The 19,083-nt window shown below is 33.5% G+C and overlaps 1 protein-coding gene across 1 annotated transcript in view; it reads right to left on the reverse strand.

The window, feature by feature from the left end:
* Positions 1 to 16,796, reverse strand: part of LOC110033765 (putative protease Do-like 14) — a gene marked incomplete at its 5' end in the record, with an annotated part of 82,354 nt that extends 65,558 nt beyond the window's left edge. Inside the window, 5 exon segments of the mRNA XM_020737847.1 lie at positions 9,528 to 9,655; positions 9,997 to 10,167; positions 10,249 to 10,356; positions 10,435 to 10,551; positions 16,490 to 16,796. Coding sequence (XP_020593506.1) covers positions 9,528 to 9,655; positions 9,997 to 10,167; positions 10,249 to 10,356; positions 10,435 to 10,543 — 516 coding nt within the window.
* Between the last annotated feature and the right edge of the window lie 2,287 nt (positions 16,797 to 19,083).

The following is a 19,083-nucleotide window of genomic DNA, read 5'->3' on the forward strand; positions in this document are numbered from 1 at the left end:
GGAACCCTAGATTGTGCTCTGTGGTTCCTAGGGGCCGCTTGGTTCGCTGTTGCCCGCGGCCCTTGAACTGTAGCAAGGGTTGAAGCTACCTCGCCTGCTTCTGCCACATGAATCAAACAACGAGAAGAGAAGTTCGAGAAAAGAAAAAGAATAGGGGAGGAAAATCGAAGCTCCGTACTCCTATTCGACCGATCGAAAAGAATAAAAGGGGCGTAAGTCGGTTGGCAACAGTGAAAATGTGGGAGATTAAGGAATAATTAAGTTTTAATTAAAGTTAATTAAACCAAAAACTTTCAAATTTTATGTCTCGATCCATTCATTATTCATGCATGGCGCTTTATATCGAATTGTTCGATTTTATGCATAAAATTTAATAAAATTAGTTCGATCAAATTCTGGGAGATGAAAAATTTTTGGGTACTTCTAAAATTTATCTAACTTACTTGATTTCTCAAAGTTTAAGCGTTACGGCTCTCCCCTCCTTATAAAAATTTCATCCTCGAAATTTTTGACTTTACTAGAATAGGAAGGGATATTTCCATAACATTTCTTCTTCTTTTCCCCACGTGCTTCCTTTTCAGATTTGTGCTTCCGCTTTATCTTTACAAAAGGGGGTTGTTTATTTCGGAGCTTTTTAACATCATTTGCTAAGATATTTTCAGGCTCTTCAATATATATTAAATATTTTTGTACTTCAATAACTTCATGCGGAATTTCTACTTTAAATTTGAAACCCATTTACTTAACATGGAAATCTGAAACACATCATGTATATCTGACATATTTGCAAGTAACGCTAATCTATAAGTAACTAGATCAATTATTTCTATAATTTTAAAAGGACCAATGTACTTGGGACTCAGCTTGCTTTCTTGACCAAATCTAGTTGTACCTTTTATTTGTCTGACTTTCAAAAATATGAAATCTTCAATTTCAAATTCAACCGTTTTGTGCTTTGGGTCATAATATTTCTATTGTCGATTATGAGCACATTCAACCTATCTCTGATTGATCTGATTTTCACTGTGGCATCATCAACTAGCTCAGGACTTAACATTTGACGTTCACCCACTTCAATCCAACTGAGTGGAGTTCTGCACGTTATGACATACAGTGCTTCATAAGGAGTCATTTTTATGTTGGATTGATAGTTGTTGTTTTAAGCAAACACAAGCATTGGAATATGATTTTCTTAAACTGCTTCCAAAGTCGAGAACACAAAGCCTAACAAATCTTCCAACACTTGAATTGTTCTTTCTCATTGTAGTTTGTGGATGAAATACAGTGTTGAAATGTAACTGCGTACTCAAACCTTGTTGAATGTTTTTTCACAACCTGGAAGTGAATCTTTCGTCTCTATCAGAAATAATATATTTTAAATGTCGTTGGTCAAGCTTTCTACTAAATTAGCATGTTTGATTGACATGAAATGAACTTACTTGGTTAATCTGTCAATAATGACCTTGTCTTGATTGAGGAAATCTCATAACAAAATCCATAGCAATTTCTTTCCATTTCAATTTAGGTATTGGCAACGATTGTAGCAATCCACTGGGTCTTTGATGCTCAGTCTTTGCAATCCTTCATGCTTGGCATTGAGATACATATTCAACAACATCCTTTTTCATACCTGGCCACTAAATTGCCAACTTCAAATCCTTGTACATTTTGTTTTGTCTGGATGAATTGTATAACCCTGAATGATGAATTTCATGTGGTATGTCTCGTCCCAAATCAGAATCAGCAGGTACTCATATCTGCAGTTTATTTCGGATAATGCCATGTTCATCAACAGTCATATCAATCCTCTTTCATGATTGATAGTACTTTCGGAGTTTTGGGAATTTGCTATTAAATTTTTTAGCTTCATTTATTCTACCCATCAAAGTAGGTTGCACTATCAACTGATGTAAATGCACCCTGTCACTTAATCTTTTAACTTCCAACTGTAAAGCGCCAAGTTCTTTAATCAGCTCTGGCCTCTGAGTAAGAATCCAACTTGCACTACCTGTAGAATCTGTAGACTTACAGGTCAATGCATCAACAACATTTGCTTGGTCCAAACAGAATTGTATATCTAGATCATAATCTTTCATCATCTTTAACCATCTTTGTTATCTCAAATTGCATTCTTTTTTTTATGAAAATGTACTTCAAACTTCGATAATCAGTGAAGACCTCGCATTCACGCCATATAAATATTGTCGCCAAATTTTAAGAGTAAATACCACATCAGCTAACTCCAAATCATGTGTTGGATAATTTATTTTATGTGGCTTTAACTGTCTAGATGCATATGCTATCACTTTTTTCGTCTGCACTAAAACGCAACTCAAATCTCTTAATGATGCATCACTATAAATCTGGAATTCTTCTGTGCCTGAAAGAATAGTTAATACTGGGGTAGTAGTCAAATGTTCCTTCAACTCTTGAAAGTTGTGCTCACATTCTGCAGTCCACCAAAACTGAACTTCTTTTCTCATCAGCTTGGATAACGTCATAGCTATTTGTGAAAAATATTTGACAAACCTCTTGTAATATCCTGGCAAACCAAGAAAATTGCGTACCTCTAAAACATTCATTGGAGTAGGTCACCTTTTGAGGATCTACTAAAATTCTCTGACCACTGATAATGTCCCAAAAAAATGCAATGTTTCGCAGCCAAAATTCACATTTCAAAAATTTTGCATATAATGGATTTTGTCCAGGCAACTCCAAGACCAACCTCAAATGCTTGGTATGATAATCAGTTCTTGAATAAATCAAAATATCATCAATGAAAATAATAACAAACTAATCCACATATTGCTTGAAGATTCGATTCATCGAGTCAATGAAAATTACAGAAGTATTAGTTAAACCAAAAGATACAACTAAGATTTCATAATGACCATACCCGGCCCCAAAAGTTGTCTTGGTTATATCAGCCTCTTTGACTCTTACATGATGATATCCTGATCTCATATCAAATCGGAAAAATACAGTTGCACCTTCTAATTGATCAAATAAATCATTGATCATGAGCAAAGGATATTTGTTCTTGATTGTCGTCTTATTCAATTTGTAATCAATACATAATCGCATAGATCCATCCTTCTTCTTGACAAACAATACTGGAGCACTCCACGATGAATTACTTGGCTTGATAAAACCCTTATCTATCAGTTCCTACAACTGACATTTCAATTCTTGCAATTTGTTTGGAGTCATCCTGTACAGAGATTTGAATATTGCAGACGTTCTTAATTGTACATCAATACCAAATTCAATTTTTCATTCTGGTGGTAGTTCTGACAATTCTTCAGAAAATCCATCAAAAAATTCTGAAACCATTGGAATGTTTTTCAATTCATGTTCATCTTTATTGAGCACTTCTAATTTTGCTAAAAATACCAGTTCACCACTCCGTAAACACTTTTCAACTTTCACTGCACTAATCAAGAAAGATTGTGCATTTCAATCACATAATATATAAAAAGATTTTTCACCAGGCAATTTCAGCTTCACATGCCATTTCCAGCATTCAATTGTAGCAAAATGATTTACCAACCATTCCATCCCCAAATCACATAAAGGTCGGAATTGGTAATCAACTCCGTTGGCAAATTCTTATCATGAACTTGAACATGAACATGCACTACACATTTTCTATTGGCATAAAACCCAATACCCAATGACATAGTAACATACAAAGCTGGAGTAAAAGGCATAATATCAACATCTAAACTGACAACAAATTCATCAGAAATAAAGGAATGTGACAAACCTGAATCAAATAAAACAGTGTAAAGCTGATATTCAATTAGGAGCGTACATGTAATCACATCTTCAGATTCTTTGGCACTTTGAGAGGTAATTGTAAAAGCTCTGCCTTTTATTGATTGTTCAGTTCTGCATTCTGAAGTTTCACCCTTTGTTGGTATTGAAGGCTTTCCCAAAAATTGAGTTTTGTTGGGCTGACTGCTTTCCAAAAATATTCAAAGTTGTCACTGTCCTTGAATTGCCTGTGGTCTACTGGCATTCCTCTTTTCTTGTGGACAGCTAATTTGAATATATCCTTGTTGTCCACATTTTTAACATTTTCCAGAACCAATCAAACACTGCCCAAAATGTTTTTTCCAGACCGTTCACAAATTGACTTTTATATCTGAGGCTGCTTCTACTTAACTTCTGATTTAGATTTCTTGCTTTGGAAGTGTTCTCTTTTGTTGAAATCCTTGTGCTTGCCTGCCTAAGATTGATCTCTAAGACCACACAGAAATATGTGATACTTTTACTCTGAAAAGAGAAATCAATTATGCCTCATCTTGCATAATTGTTTTGGACCCTTGAGTTAGATTGAAGAACTTATCTTGCAGTGCTAATCTAGATGAAGGTGGAATGAACTAATCTTTGAAAACTTTAACAAATTCTTCTCACTGAATCTGCGAAAGAGGTGTCAGCTAAAATTTCTCTCTTGACACCACATTTCTGCTTTGTCTTCTAGCATAAATGTGGCTAGTACCACTTCTTGTTTTCCGGACAAATCATATCGTCTAGAATTTTTCCGATCTATAGGAGTCAATCTTCGGCAACTATAGGATCACTATCACCTTTGAATGCAAGTGGCTTGAAAGACTGAAATATCTTCAAGTATCGATCCACTTCTACCCGAGTTTCAGATCTGAGCCTGTAGTGGTGAAGAATCTTTCGATAGCAACCATTTTATCAACTACTTGTAATATTAACTGCACTATGCCATGTAACTCAGCAGTTCTGGTTTTTGCATTTTTCTTGTTCTGACTTGCAAAAAATAGTTTCAGCTCTAACTTTGTGCTCCGCACTTGGCCTAAAAGACTGGTCTTTCGTACTTTCATATTCTTCTCCAAACATGTTTATTTATATTGCACTAAGTGTTATTTAAATGCAATTTATCATATACAAATTTTATCTCGCACGTGTGACAACTTAAGTCATAAGAGTTACTCACACCAGAATCAACTACCAATAGCTCTGTATAAATCAATTCTTATTTGATCTCATTCTTACTTCTAAATCCAACATGCTTTCATCATTCTCTTCATCCAATAACCATGCTCTGATACCACTTTCTATCCCACCCCAACTAGCCCCCCTGGAAGGGTCAAACGTGGTGCGATAGAGGCTGACAATTTGGTCAGACCAACTCTCACCAGCAACTCTCACCAGCACTCGTCCCGTCCTGACTTTTATAATCAGAACTCAGTGGGTGATGAATTAGTCTAACTGGATTGTCGCAACATACATGATACATTACATTTCAAATACATACTTAGAAGCATGGTAATCATATCATCTGAAATATGAAAACTATACAGAACTATTAAATCCAATATAATAAAAATATATAATCCCAAAACATATATACAAAGCTCCAAAAATTATCAAGTAAAAGCTATACCAAGGCGCAGTTGGCTACTCGCCACGGTGCTCCTTACCTCTATTTGGAAGGCAACAATGAATAATGAGCAACAACGAGCTTAAAAAATAATCAAGGTTAACATAAAGTTTTATACATGAAAAACAAACGTGCTTGCTCTTATAAAACTATACATGTCTACAACAAATCAAAACATGCTAGCATAGATGAAAACATGCAAAGATAGCAGGTACAAGTAGCATAGAAATTAACAGTAGTGAAACATGCAAGTAATAAGCACAAAATCATAAATAAAAGCATGTTCATAGCATATTATCTTAGCAATGTCATTTTATAGAGGTCATATCATAGTGGTGTCACTATTTTAATGTATAAAGTTCAACTATTTTTATATTCTTTCATCATAGGTTGTCACTCTGTCATAAAGGTCATATAAACAATCAATAAAGATCGAGTTTTTCCCAACATAGTAATTATCGGCAACCCCTCTGATACACGGTTCTCTAAAGTACTGTCACCATCTAATCTCAACGGTTTCTAGAGTTTCGTCCCTGTATAAATATCAGGAGGTGTGAATACTTTATCTCTGCATGATGTGCATGCAAGCACTCATGTAATAGTCTATCACCCTAACATTTAAATCATCATTACTGTATCAAGCATAAGGCATTACATGTATCATAGGCTTGAAGAACAATAAATGAAGACCTGCAGGGAATTCATATCATTAACATTGTCATATGTAGCATTGTCTGCTCATAGCATTACATGTATCGTAAGAAAAGTAAACATGTATTCATACATTCAATTGCATGAATCCATTCACAATATGCAGATATTCTAAATGAATCTGTATCAAAATATAAATTATATGAAACCTATAGAAAAATACTTTTCTTAAATTAACACAAGAATATTTCACCTGACTTGACGAAACAGCCCTAAGCCGAAGTGTCTACACGCTCGTCTCGAACATGCTGCCTCGTACAGACAACCTAGAGCTTGTAGACAACATAGGAATTCATAAAATTTGGCTCAAAACATGAATTAACGCATAAAGATATTTACTCCCCAAAACATACCTCAAAAGGATTTTTCGACATAAATTTACCTTTTCCAAAAACACCAAATTCCTTCCCAACTCTTCTAACACCTTAATTTTCACTTTCCCCTTGCTAATTTAGTGTTAAAACTCCTATGGAAGCTTTCAATTTGCTTTTGAAGCTTCAGATACAATTTTGTCGCCTCCGTTGGCAACCGGAAAGAACCGAGATTCGTGCTTACGAAGTCACGTCGGAATCCTAAATTGTACTCTGTGACTCCTAAGAGACCGCTCGGTTCGCTGCTACCCGCGGCCCTTACACTGTAGCAAAGGTTGCAGCTCCCTCGCCTGGTTCTGTCGCGCGAACCAAACAGGGAGAAGGGAAGTTCGAGAGAGAGGAGAAGGAATAGGGGAGGAAAATCAAAGCTATATGCTCCTATTCGACCAATCGAAAAGCATAAAAGGGCCTAATTCTGTTGGCTACAGTGAACATGCGGGAGATTAAGGAGAGATCAAGGAATAATTAAAATTTAATTAAAGTTAATTAAATTGAAAACTTTCAAATTTTATATCTCTCGATTTGTTCATTATTCATGCATGGTGCTTTATATCGAATTGCTCTATTTCAAGCATAGAATTTAATAAAATTAGTTTCAACAAATTTGGGGAGATGAAAAATTTTGGGGTACCTTTAAATTTGTCAAACTTACTTGACTTCTCAAAATTTGGGCATTACAATATGCTCTCTACTCCCACTCGTAAGCTATCACTCACCAAACGATTCAACACCCCACAATTCACTCACAACCTCATCTTTATTTCTCAACTTGTTTCTAAGAATAGTTGTATCATTCTTTCTGATGCCTTCGGTTGCCAAATTAAGGATCACACAACTCAACCAACACTACTTTAAGGCCCCTGTCGTGAGGGACTTTATCCTATTCCCATCCGCAAGCAAGGCATGCTCTCAAGAACTACTACAGCTAACGTCTAGCACCACAGACTCGGTCATCATCATAGCAGCATCCTTCGTAATATCGCAAATCAGCATCCGCATCTTCAAATTCCTAGTTATAATTCCTTTTGTAATTCTTGCATTACAACAAAAAAACATAGATTAGCATTTATACCTTCTAGTAATCATACATATCTTCCATGTGAACTTATTCATTCTTATGTATGGGGGCCATACCCGCATACTACTAATCAATGTTAACAATTCTATGTAATTTTTGTTGATGCAACCAGATATACATGATTATTTCCTATGATTCATAAATCTAAAACTCTTAACTCATTTTATTAATTTTCACCATCAAGTTGAAAAGTAATTCAACGTCCCTAACAAAATCCTAAGATCCGATGATGGCAGGTTATACAAGAACCATCAGTTTAATGAATTCTTGGCCAAACAAGGCATCATTTACTAGTAGTCATGCCCCTACACACTCCAACAAAACAGTCTATCACATAAGCAAAATGACAAACTTTACTTGCCACCTCCAATCTACCACTAAAATTTTGGCCTGACACTATACTCACAGGTGTTCATCTTATCAACAGGATGCCTTCCCCCAACACCGGCAATACCACTCCATATCAACTCCTGTACAAACAGCCACCTGCATATGATAATCTGCGATCATATGATTGTGTATGCTTCCCTTAGCTTCCTCCAGCACTACACACCAAACTTGACCAACGATCCGAGCAATGTGTCTTTCTCAGGTACCCTGACAATTTCAAAGGCTACAAATGTCTTCATCCTCCCACCGGCAAAGTTATCATATCCCGACACGTCATGTTCAACAAACTATACTACCCCTATAAACAACCTCAACACCAACCAAGTCCCTCCTCACCTCCGGCAAATCCGGCGCCAATTGCACTCCTTCCCACTTCCCTTCCCTTCTGCTCTACACAAACTGCATCACAACTCCCACACTATTCTATCCAGCTCAACTCCACATTCTCAAAATCCCCAAACATATCGTCTTCCCTAAGTGATCCAACCCCACACCCAACTGTACCGTTCCCATTAGCTCCCCCCATCCGGTTACCTTACAACCACTCAATCCAAAACAGGATCTCTCAAATATAAGCAAATATTCACCCTCCAGCACTCCATCGCTACTGAAATGGAACCTTGCAATTTCAAAGATGCCACTTGGCATCCTCAGTGGCGAGAAGCCATGCAAGTGGAACTAGATGCTCTCCGCAATCAGAAAACCTGGATAATTCGAGGTCAAATACATGATGATGGCTAAGTACCTCAACAAAGCTAAAATGGAGATAAAAAATTTTGAAGGCTTCAAGTTGAGCGCATAGCCCGAGAGGACAACCAAGTAGCAGACTTACCATCCAAATGCATCCGCTTGTTGGAAGGGATGCCTCAAAAGCTTATCCGACCGACTACCAAAGAAGCTAAAGCGATGGAGTTGGAAACCAAATGGCCAAATAGTTGGTGGATCCTTACATCGTATACTTTGAGACAGGGAATCTCAGAAGAAGTTACAGACCCAAAACACTTCAAAATCAAAGCAGCCCAATCAGATTCATTGAGTGAAGGTAAGAAAATATTTATGTGCTAATGTTTATTATTAAATGAAAATTTATATTTCATGCACTATTATAATTATTCTATAATGGCCTAATTTTTTTTCTTTTGCATTGGAATTTTAAGATTAAATTTTATACTGAATAAAATAAATACAAAAATCAATCTTAAGATCCTTTACATAAGAAAAATAATGTATGACCACTGTCTTAGTAAAGAATTTAAAAATAAACTTGCATCCCCATAAAATATGAAGCTCATCTCTAAAATTGCTGAATATGTTTTTTTTTTTCAAATTGCCGTATAACGCCTTATTACAATGATATCCGTGAATTGTTGGGGTTGCTTTCTCGTGCATTCTTATTCAATCGAGAAAACTGAAATGCTGCAAAAAAGACAATAAAATGAGCAACAAGAAACAGCCTCTAAAAAGCACAAATCCTTTTATCAATTAATTATTGTATACTCCAACATTTAAAAACAAACAAAATTAGCGCAGGAAAATAGGAGAAAATAAATTAAACGCTGACCTTTCCCTTAGAGATGCTTTTCATGCCCTCAAAATCTACCACAACATGAGCGCATGTCAGGATAGTGCCATCCGAATCAATGATAGTTCCTGATCCCTTACTCTTTCCAAGAGTCAAACCGTGAATGCCTATTATGACGGTACCCATCAATAAAAAGAAAGACATGACAGAGTACCACTAATGAAAAACCAAAGGGGCATTTACGTAAATACCAGACAATTCTTATATTTACATATCTAACATTTAAACTTTCATAATTACATGCTTATCACTCAAATTTTTAATACCGCATCAAAAGTACCAATATTCCTAACTTTTTAAAAGTAAAACTCTTTTCATGGTTAGGTTATAACATCAAAATGCTATAAATGTTATTATCAAACTTTAGAAGTTAGATATATAAATACATAAGAATTTTGCCGTGTGTATGTAAAATTCCCAAAACCAAATAAAACAAATGATGAGTCACCTCTTGAAACGGATATATTGACAACCGAGGGACCTGCAGTGGCAGCAGCATTAGCAATAGCATCTCTTCCCAGACATCCTGGGCCACACCTAACTTCAACCTCATCTCCTCGAGATTCTTCCTTTTTTGAATTATCAGGTGAAACAGAACCAATCCCAAAAGAAAAGGAGACTGGATATGAAGTATGGAAAAAATGAATTCCTACTTATCATAACAATAAGTTATAAACAGAGAAATGAAACATATAAGAACCTCCGACGGGACTAGAGAAGAGGAACGAAGAAGCAAAACCCTGCAATGCAAAATCTGTTGGATGGAAGAAGAGTTGACGAAGAATGGGGGTAAAAGAAATCGGTGCTCCTGAGGAAACAAAGTATAGTTTTTGGATTAAAAAAAATGTATGCAATAAGAAACTAAGTAGGACGGAGTAACTCATACGTGTAAGAGAAGAGTTATTTTCATCCAAGGAGTCAGAGGTGGCAGCTAAAATGATGATTCCAACAGCAGCGCATCGACGAGAGGTGTGGGAGACAACGTGGCGCAGCATAATGAGCTCTGAGTGAACGAGCAGAGAACTTTAAGAGCTTTATATGCTATGGTGGTTGAGATTTAAAAATTCAAGTGAAATGCTATAAATAGAAGATTCGTGTTAGAAAGTGCCACTAGAAATTGTTGATTTTGATTTGGGAATAACTACAATTAAGCTATTATTTCAAAACCAGATGATGGTTTTACTTGTTTGGTTGTAACATCTTATATATGCGATTAAAAGACAAAAAGACTGAAGTGCCAACAAATAACTTTAGGGGCATTTACATATAACACCTAATTCTTATGTATTTACATATCTAACACCTAAACTATGTTTTTTTTTTATTTTGACCACCCAAATCTTTCCTATCACATAAAAATACCACCTATTTAACGTTTTAAAGTGAAATACACCTTTTCATGTATAGGCAAGGTGGTATGTACGTAAAAATTGAAGTTTAGGTGTAAGATGTGTAAATGGATAAGAAAGAGAGAGTGTTATTTATGTAAATCTTCCATAAATATAGTATTATTTACACAAACAAAAATGCTATGTAAATAATTTATTATGTCTATTAAAATAAAAAATAATACCTAACTACAGATTTTTATAGATGGAAAATATTCAATTGATAAGAGGCTTTCTTTCCGCTAAGCAATGATCTATTAAAATGTACTTTAGCATAGAAATTGTAAAGAAACAAAGAAAACGATAAATGTGCTATAGTTGCTGTGAAAAGTATGAAATATTTCATTTAGTGCGATATACTTCAACGCCATAAGTAAATCCATATTGAGCATGCTTTAATTTCACAAAAAATGTGAATTTTGATAGTATTCAAACCTTTATGAAGGTTAAAAAAAAACAAAATGATTTGAAAAATTAGAGGTGTTATATTGGAGAGTAAACAAGCGCAACAAGAGTAGATTATGCACAAAAACTATCATATCAACAGTTTTCAATTCCATCAAATTGAAAAAAATCTCATAATGCTTAACAAAAATCAACCTTGTTGGATAATGTTCCAACATTGCCCCAACTTGGGAAGTATATCCTATCCAAGTCATAAATATCTTTCTTGGTTCGCAATGCTCATAGAGAAGGATTGGGTTGGGATGGGGAAGAGATATTTTATCATTATATAATTACATAAAAGCATTAAGGATATATATGTCCATAGAACTTTGCAAATGATGAATCTCGCCATCACATTTAGGTGATAAACAAGATGCACATAAATGAACGAAGACATGATCAATTTGTATGCCTTTTTGATTGTATGTGCTTATTAATGTTTGGATTTTCTTGTTCAACCTCAGCTTGCCAATAAAGTTGTTCTTGAGTTAGAACATTACATGCATAAACAACAATGGAAAGGAATTATGTTAAGTGAGATTTAACTTGTAAGGGCTTTTTTTTATTGTTTTTGCTTATTAATTTTTTATTCTCTTGTTCAACCCCGGCTTGTCAATAAAGTTGTTTTTGAGTCATAACATTACAAGCATAAACAACCATGCAAAGAAACCATATTAAGTGAGATATAATTTGTAAGAGCATGTTCATTTTACAGGATAAGTTGAATCGACTAATGTGGGTTCAAATAAACCAACTATTAGTTAGTTCATTTAAAAGGGGGGAGATGGAGGAGACGCATAGAGCGGACAAGCGGATGAGAAGAAAGGAGAGTGAGAAAGATCAAGCAAGCGAACTACAAGATGAAAATGTGAGAGATCAAGCAATCAAGTGGCTATGGTGATCAAGACCACAGCCAGGCGAGGTTGGGCAGCAGTGCAAACATGCAGGCAGGAGGATGCAACGTCGATTGAACCATACAACAGTGTATCACGGCTAGGGCTTACCCCTTCTTTTCTACCAGATCACAGATAACCTAAATTTTTATCTCCAAATAGATAAGCCTTGGATACAGTTATATATAGTTATTAAATTTCTAAACAATTCTTCAAGGTTTTGTATTAAGAAGGAGAGTGAATCTAGAGTAGGAAACGGGAAGAGAGAAAAGAGTAAGCAAGGTTTGCATAAAGTTAGAAAATGAAGAATTTTATCTGATATTAGAAATTCAAAGTATAATAAAATATTTAAAAAATATATTATGAATGAAGATAAGTAAATTAATTTGTGTGAATGTACCATATGTGATTTTTTGGTATTGAGCTGAGGAGTTAATTAAGGATTAATATTGAAGTAGAATAGTTAGCTCTCCCAAAATTTGAAGCGGGTGCTCATTTTTTTTTAAATTATAGTAATGATATTGTTCGTCTAAATTAAATGCATTGAATGATATTGGCACTGGTTATTACAAATTCACCTATGATTTATATACAAAAACAACAACAAAACCTTTATCCCACTAAGTGGGTCGGCTACATGAATCTTTTTTCTCTATTGCGTCCTATTTGGTGTCATATTTTAATTTAATTCTAATAAATTAAGATCATTTTTTATACAATATGCTCAAGTCACCCTAGGTCTACCTCTGCCTTTCTTAACATAAGTCGAATCTAAGACATTTAGTCTTCTAATCGGATCATCAGATGGTTGATGTTTAATGTGACCAAACCATCTAAGACAACTCTCTCTAATTTAGTCCAATCTTCAATTTTCACATCTTTCATTGAATTAATATAATTTTAAATAAAATTGCAAATTAATAACATGATTAAGTATTTCACTATACTTAGATTATCTTTTGATTTTTTTTAAGCGCCAATATCACTTATTTCTTATAAATGATTGTGAAATAAAAAGTACTCCAAATTCAATAGCTTTTTGTCCATTTAATTGTTAACATTAATATCTTTATTATCATTTTCAATGAAGGTTCCACTTCAACCAACCAACTTGAATTCTTCTAATAATATCCCCATCAATATCACCATCACTTTGACCAATAGACCCGAGATATCTAAAACATTCACACCTTTTAATAATTTGATCATCCATAGTTAAATTTCTATCACTAGAGCTACTTTACATTCCATGTATTTCCATGTATTTAGTTTTAGTTCTACTCAAGCGAAGGCCTTTAGACTCCAAGGTAGACCTCCATAATTCAAGTATTTACAGAGCCTTTTCTCTCGTCTTATCCACGAGAAGGATATCATCAGCAAAAAATATACACCAAGATACATCCTCCTATAAGTGTTCAGTAAGATCATCCATAACTAAAGCAAAAAGATATGGGCTTAAAGCCGATCTCTGATGTAAACCAACATAAATAGGAAAATATTTGGTCAATCCACCTTCTGTTTAAACACAAGTAACACTTCTTTAATACATATCTTTAATGCTTGAATATAAGTCATATCAACACCTTTCTTCTCAAGAACTCTCCAAAGGATATCTCTTGGAATCTTATCGTCAGCTTTTTCTAAATCAATAAAAATCATATGTAGATCTTCCTTATTTTCTTCGAACTTCTCTATCAAACCTCTCAATAAATGTATAGCTTCTATAGTAGACCTGTCAGGCATAAATCCAAATTGATTATGAGAGAACTTTCTAATATGTCTTAACCTATGTTCAATTACCCTCTCCCATAATTTTAAAGTATGACAAATCAACTTAATTACTTTATAATTGGCACACTCTTGTGCATCCCCATTATTCTTAAAAATGGAGACCAAAATACTTTTTCTCCACTCCCCAGGCATCTTTTTAGTTTTTAAAATAATATTAAAGAGTTTAGTAAGCCAAGAAACTCCCAAATCTCCTAAATATTTCCACACTTCAATTGAGATATCATCAGGTCCTACAGACTTTCCACCATTGATTTTCTTCAAAACTTATTCAACTTTTTTTTACTAATGTGCCGATAAAAAAAAACACTTTATTATTATTAAAAATATTAATATCACTAAGGTCGATCGTATTATCCGAAACTTCATATTTTTCGAAACTTCATTAAAAAGTTTATCAAAATGACTCACCCACCAATTTTGAATATCTTTTTCAAAGAAAAAGCACTTTTTGATTTCCATCTTTAATACACATTACTCGAGTTAAATCCTTACTTTTCTTTTCTCTTTGTTTGGTTACTTAATAACTATATTTTTCACCTTACTTACTATCTAATATGTTATAAAGATCACTAAACGCAGAAATTTTAGCGTCAAAATTGTTCTCTTAGACTCCCTATGAGCCGTTTGATATTTTGTCCTAGTTCTCTAAGCTTTTACATTCAAACCAATTTTTATAACATAATTTTTTATATTTAATCTTTTTTTGCACATTATTATTCCACCACAAACTATTATTATTTATAGAAACTTTTCTTTTGATTCTTCAAGTACAAATTTCGTCACTTGTTTAATAGTTTTTGTTACTTTATCCCACATAGAATTTGTTTTTTCATGAACATCCCAAATTTTGAAATCTTGAATTTTACTCATAAAAATAATTTTGTTCGTGTATTTTAGGTGTCCTCATCTAATTCTACGATAATATTTCCTAGTATTTTTTTTATTTTACAACTTTTCATCCTAAAATCTAGAACTAATAATTGATGTTGAGTACTTAAATCCCCACTTGGAATGACCTTACAAACTTTACATTCTCGACGATCTCTTCTTCTCATAAAAAAATAATCAATTTATGTTTTATTACATCCATTCTTATAAGTAATAATATGCTCATATCATTTCTTAAATAAAGTAATAGCAATAACAAAATCGTACACTAAAGCAAAACCTAATATAGCCAAACTTTCTTCATTAATCACTCCAAAGTCGTAGTCACCACGAATATTTTTAAGATCTTCTACACTACTGAAATGACCATTTAAATCTCCTCCCATAAAAATTCTTTCTTCAAGAAGTATCATTTGTATTTAGTCTTCTAAATCAATCCAGGAATTATCTTTAGAACCTATATCTAAACCTACTTGAGAAGCATAAGCATTTACAAAATTAAAAATCTTAGTATCAATAATAATCTTAAGGGCTATAATTCTATCTCCAACTCTATTAATTTTTACAATATTATCTTTTAAACTCTCACCTATGATTTATATCTATCATTAAAAACATAGTCATGTTGAAATGAATGAGAAGGTAACATTTATGCTTCGATTGTTTATATTAGGTGCATTATAGAAAGATATTAAATAATATGGAAAAATGCAAATAAAATCATCTATACATTAATGTTTGCAAGTATATATTGATTGATAAACTTCACCTCCTTATGATACTAACTTATGATACTAACTGGAGATATACTCACGCATAAAACAATTGCATGTTCTCTTTCCTAGAAAGAAATATTGATATTGATGAATCTCAAACGATACAATGAGAAAATGCTCCTATGGCAATAGTATTATAAAATAAAATGTGATATGTTTTCCCTGGTTCATGTTGTTAATTTATAATATAATGTTTCAAATCCATTTTATATTTTCATCTTTGAATAAAATGAAACGGTCTATGAGTTTCTGTTAATTCATGTATGAGGACTAGCATATGTATTGTTTCTCAATTTTTTTATATTACTGTGATTTTGAACTATGATGATTAGCCTACTGAGAAATACCATTTTGTGTTTATAACTTGCAATTGTTACCCGAGCAAACGAACAACCTCACTTGAGTTCAAGCAGCCATGACACATGACTGAAACATGAACATACCCTCACAAGTAACACATAAAAGAGCGTATATCAGATTTTGCTACAATCAAATATTATGAGATGCGTTTTGATTCAATAACAACTTTATAATAGCTCCTTCGTAAATTAAGGCACGTGCGCCCGGCTGAACGAACAAAAAACCTCGCTTGAGGTTGAAGGACCATTACACACCGACTGAAATATGAATGTATCCCTCACAAGTAACACATAAAAAGCACGCATTAGAGTTTGCTGCAATCAAATATAATGAGACAAATGCGGATGCAATAATTAGTGTATGACAACATCAGCAAGAATTGTAAGTGATTAAAAAACCATTAGACAAATTGGGCAATTGACTTGTCGTACAATACTGCGACCTCCCAAATGATATGAAATGCACTCTAGCAGAGGTGATTGTGTGAGCAAGATCCAGCGAAGATCTAGGCTTGCCCGGGGTAAGAGGGAAGGCGGAGGCTGAGCGTAAATCACCGGGAAGGGAGGAACGATTGGCGAAGCTGGGGCTGGTCAAATTGTGAGAGAAAGAGAACCGCAGTGTGCTGGGCAAAAACCGAAGAGATACGATGGGTCCTCCGTTCGTGCGTACTTCTGCCGAAAATCGGAGAGGGCTAGCGCGAGGGCGTTTTTCTAGTTTATATATATATATATATATATATATATATATATATCACCATATCTATGCATAAAAAATATATTTAATTTAAAAAATATTACCATAGTGATATTTTTATACAATAGAAAAGATTTAATATAAGACATAATAATAGAAGTGTTCCAAATGATCATCATTGTCTTGTACTTTGTTCTGTACGAATGATATATCATCTTGTAGTTTTTGTGCACAATCAACCATAGTATCCAAGCTAACTGGAGGACGAGTAGAAGCACGAGAAGTAGAAAGAATGTCTGAAGAGCTAGCTCGAGTTCTCACGTCATTCTCATTTCACTTATCACGAAATAAAAACTTCTGGTCTTTCACTTCAAGTCATTCGCGATGATCAATTGATTTCTCACAAAATAAAAATTATTAGTTTTTTAAGTCAAGTCATAAATGATGTCCATTTGACTTCTCACACCTATATAGGATTTACATTTATTTGAGTTAGGAATTTATGCTCTTTTATTGATCTAAACTTTGATGGAATTTATCTTATTTGACTTAGGAATTTGCACTATTTTGCAACTACAAATTTTAATTATGTAATTAAAGTTAAATTTTGATTACATTCTTAATTTTATTTCTTAATGTTGATCATTTCAATGTTCACTTGCTAATATTTCTTTATATTATTTAGACAATAATAATAACTATTTTTTTATTTTAGAGGAAAAACACAACATCGAATTGATTTTCCACACAAAAAATTAAAACTAATATCATATAAAAAATATCATTATTTTAAATTAAAAGAACAAAATACACATTTTCATACCAAAAAAAAAAATTGGGGTTGAAATTCAAAGAACTACATCACCCCCTCATTTTGTGTGAATGGTCAAATTTCTTAAGTACAAGTTTAGCAAAAAAAACTAAGGGAGAGAGATTCAATTCAAAATGTAGTTATATGTGTAATATTGCTAAGTCATCTGCTACTCATATAATAGCACAATATGAATGCCAAACCTTAATATTATTGAATATATAATTGTGTCAACTAAAAAAATAATTATATTATTCAGAGAATAAATGGCAACTAATTTTTATTTTAGGGGTAAAACACGACATAGACTTGGTTTTTCATCCGAAAATTAAAATTTGTATCGCATCAAAAATATTATTATTTTAACTTGAGAAAATTGAAATACATGTGCTCATGTATAAATAAGATGATAGAAATGTAAATACATAGAAATTGAATGACATGTATGTGGATATTTATTAATATAATGCATAAGCTACTAATATTTTTGGTTTTAAGAGCTTATTCTTTTTTGAGAAACAATCTATTATTTTGATAACTTATTTATGTTTAATTTAATTTTTTACTATTATTAATTGATCAATATAATGCAAGTGCTATCATTGAGTATTTTATTTTCCTTATATATTTTTTATTATGTAAATTTATTAATTTATAAAATTTATGAGTAAAGCAAATTCATCATCCACATGCTATAGCATATATCTTTTCATCAACAAAACTAAAGGCATTGACTATGTTATCTTCTTTCTAATTGAAGTGTTTCGGAAGGCTGACGACAGTAGAGTAATAATTTAGTAGACTAATGTTGAAAGAACATCGATCATACACACGGATAAAAGAAAAGCAAAAAGGAAGAGAGACATCTATTTTTATGTGAAAAAATTTAGAAAGAGAAAAAAATCATGGGGTCTGGCCCAATTGAAATAATAGTTATGTAATTATGTACATGGGTCCACTTATCTCCAGAATTAGGGGAGATGAAGTTACAAATTTGATATATAGTAATATTTCAGTAATAATAGTTATAATAAGCCGTTATGACTATAGTCGATGGTTATGGAGGCAGCAACCCACTATGAATGTTGTTGATAGTGATCATAGTGTCAGCTTATATTAGAAGTTCTAGTTGAATGTCGTGGTAGTAGTTGTCTATGTAGATCGTAAATGATTGCTTCAGATGTGTCGTTGGCTAAGGAGATTGTAGTAGGGGATTGCAAGAGTCATGGGCCATGTAGGGCATAACACTAAATTGTTATGATATCTGTAAGCCATAGAGGTCAAAATGGGGAGCCTCATGCATTGGGGACCACGTAGGCCGTAGATCTGTGATTTGCGAGGATGTTTGTAGGCCGCAAAAAATAGAATCAGGAGTTGCACAAGCTATGAGTCATGTAGGTCATAGTTGGTCATGTAGATAGTAGTGGTAAGTTGTGATGACGTCCATTGGCGACTAAGGTCAGAGTCAAGGGTTATATGAGTTATGAG

Source organism: Phalaenopsis equestris, unplaced genomic scaffold (assembly GCF_001263595.1).
Source record: "Phalaenopsis equestris unplaced genomic scaffold, ASM126359v1 Scaffold001281, whole genome shotgun sequence".
NCBI classification, from domain to species: Eukaryota; Viridiplantae; Streptophyta; class Magnoliopsida; order Asparagales; family Orchidaceae; genus Phalaenopsis; species Phalaenopsis equestris.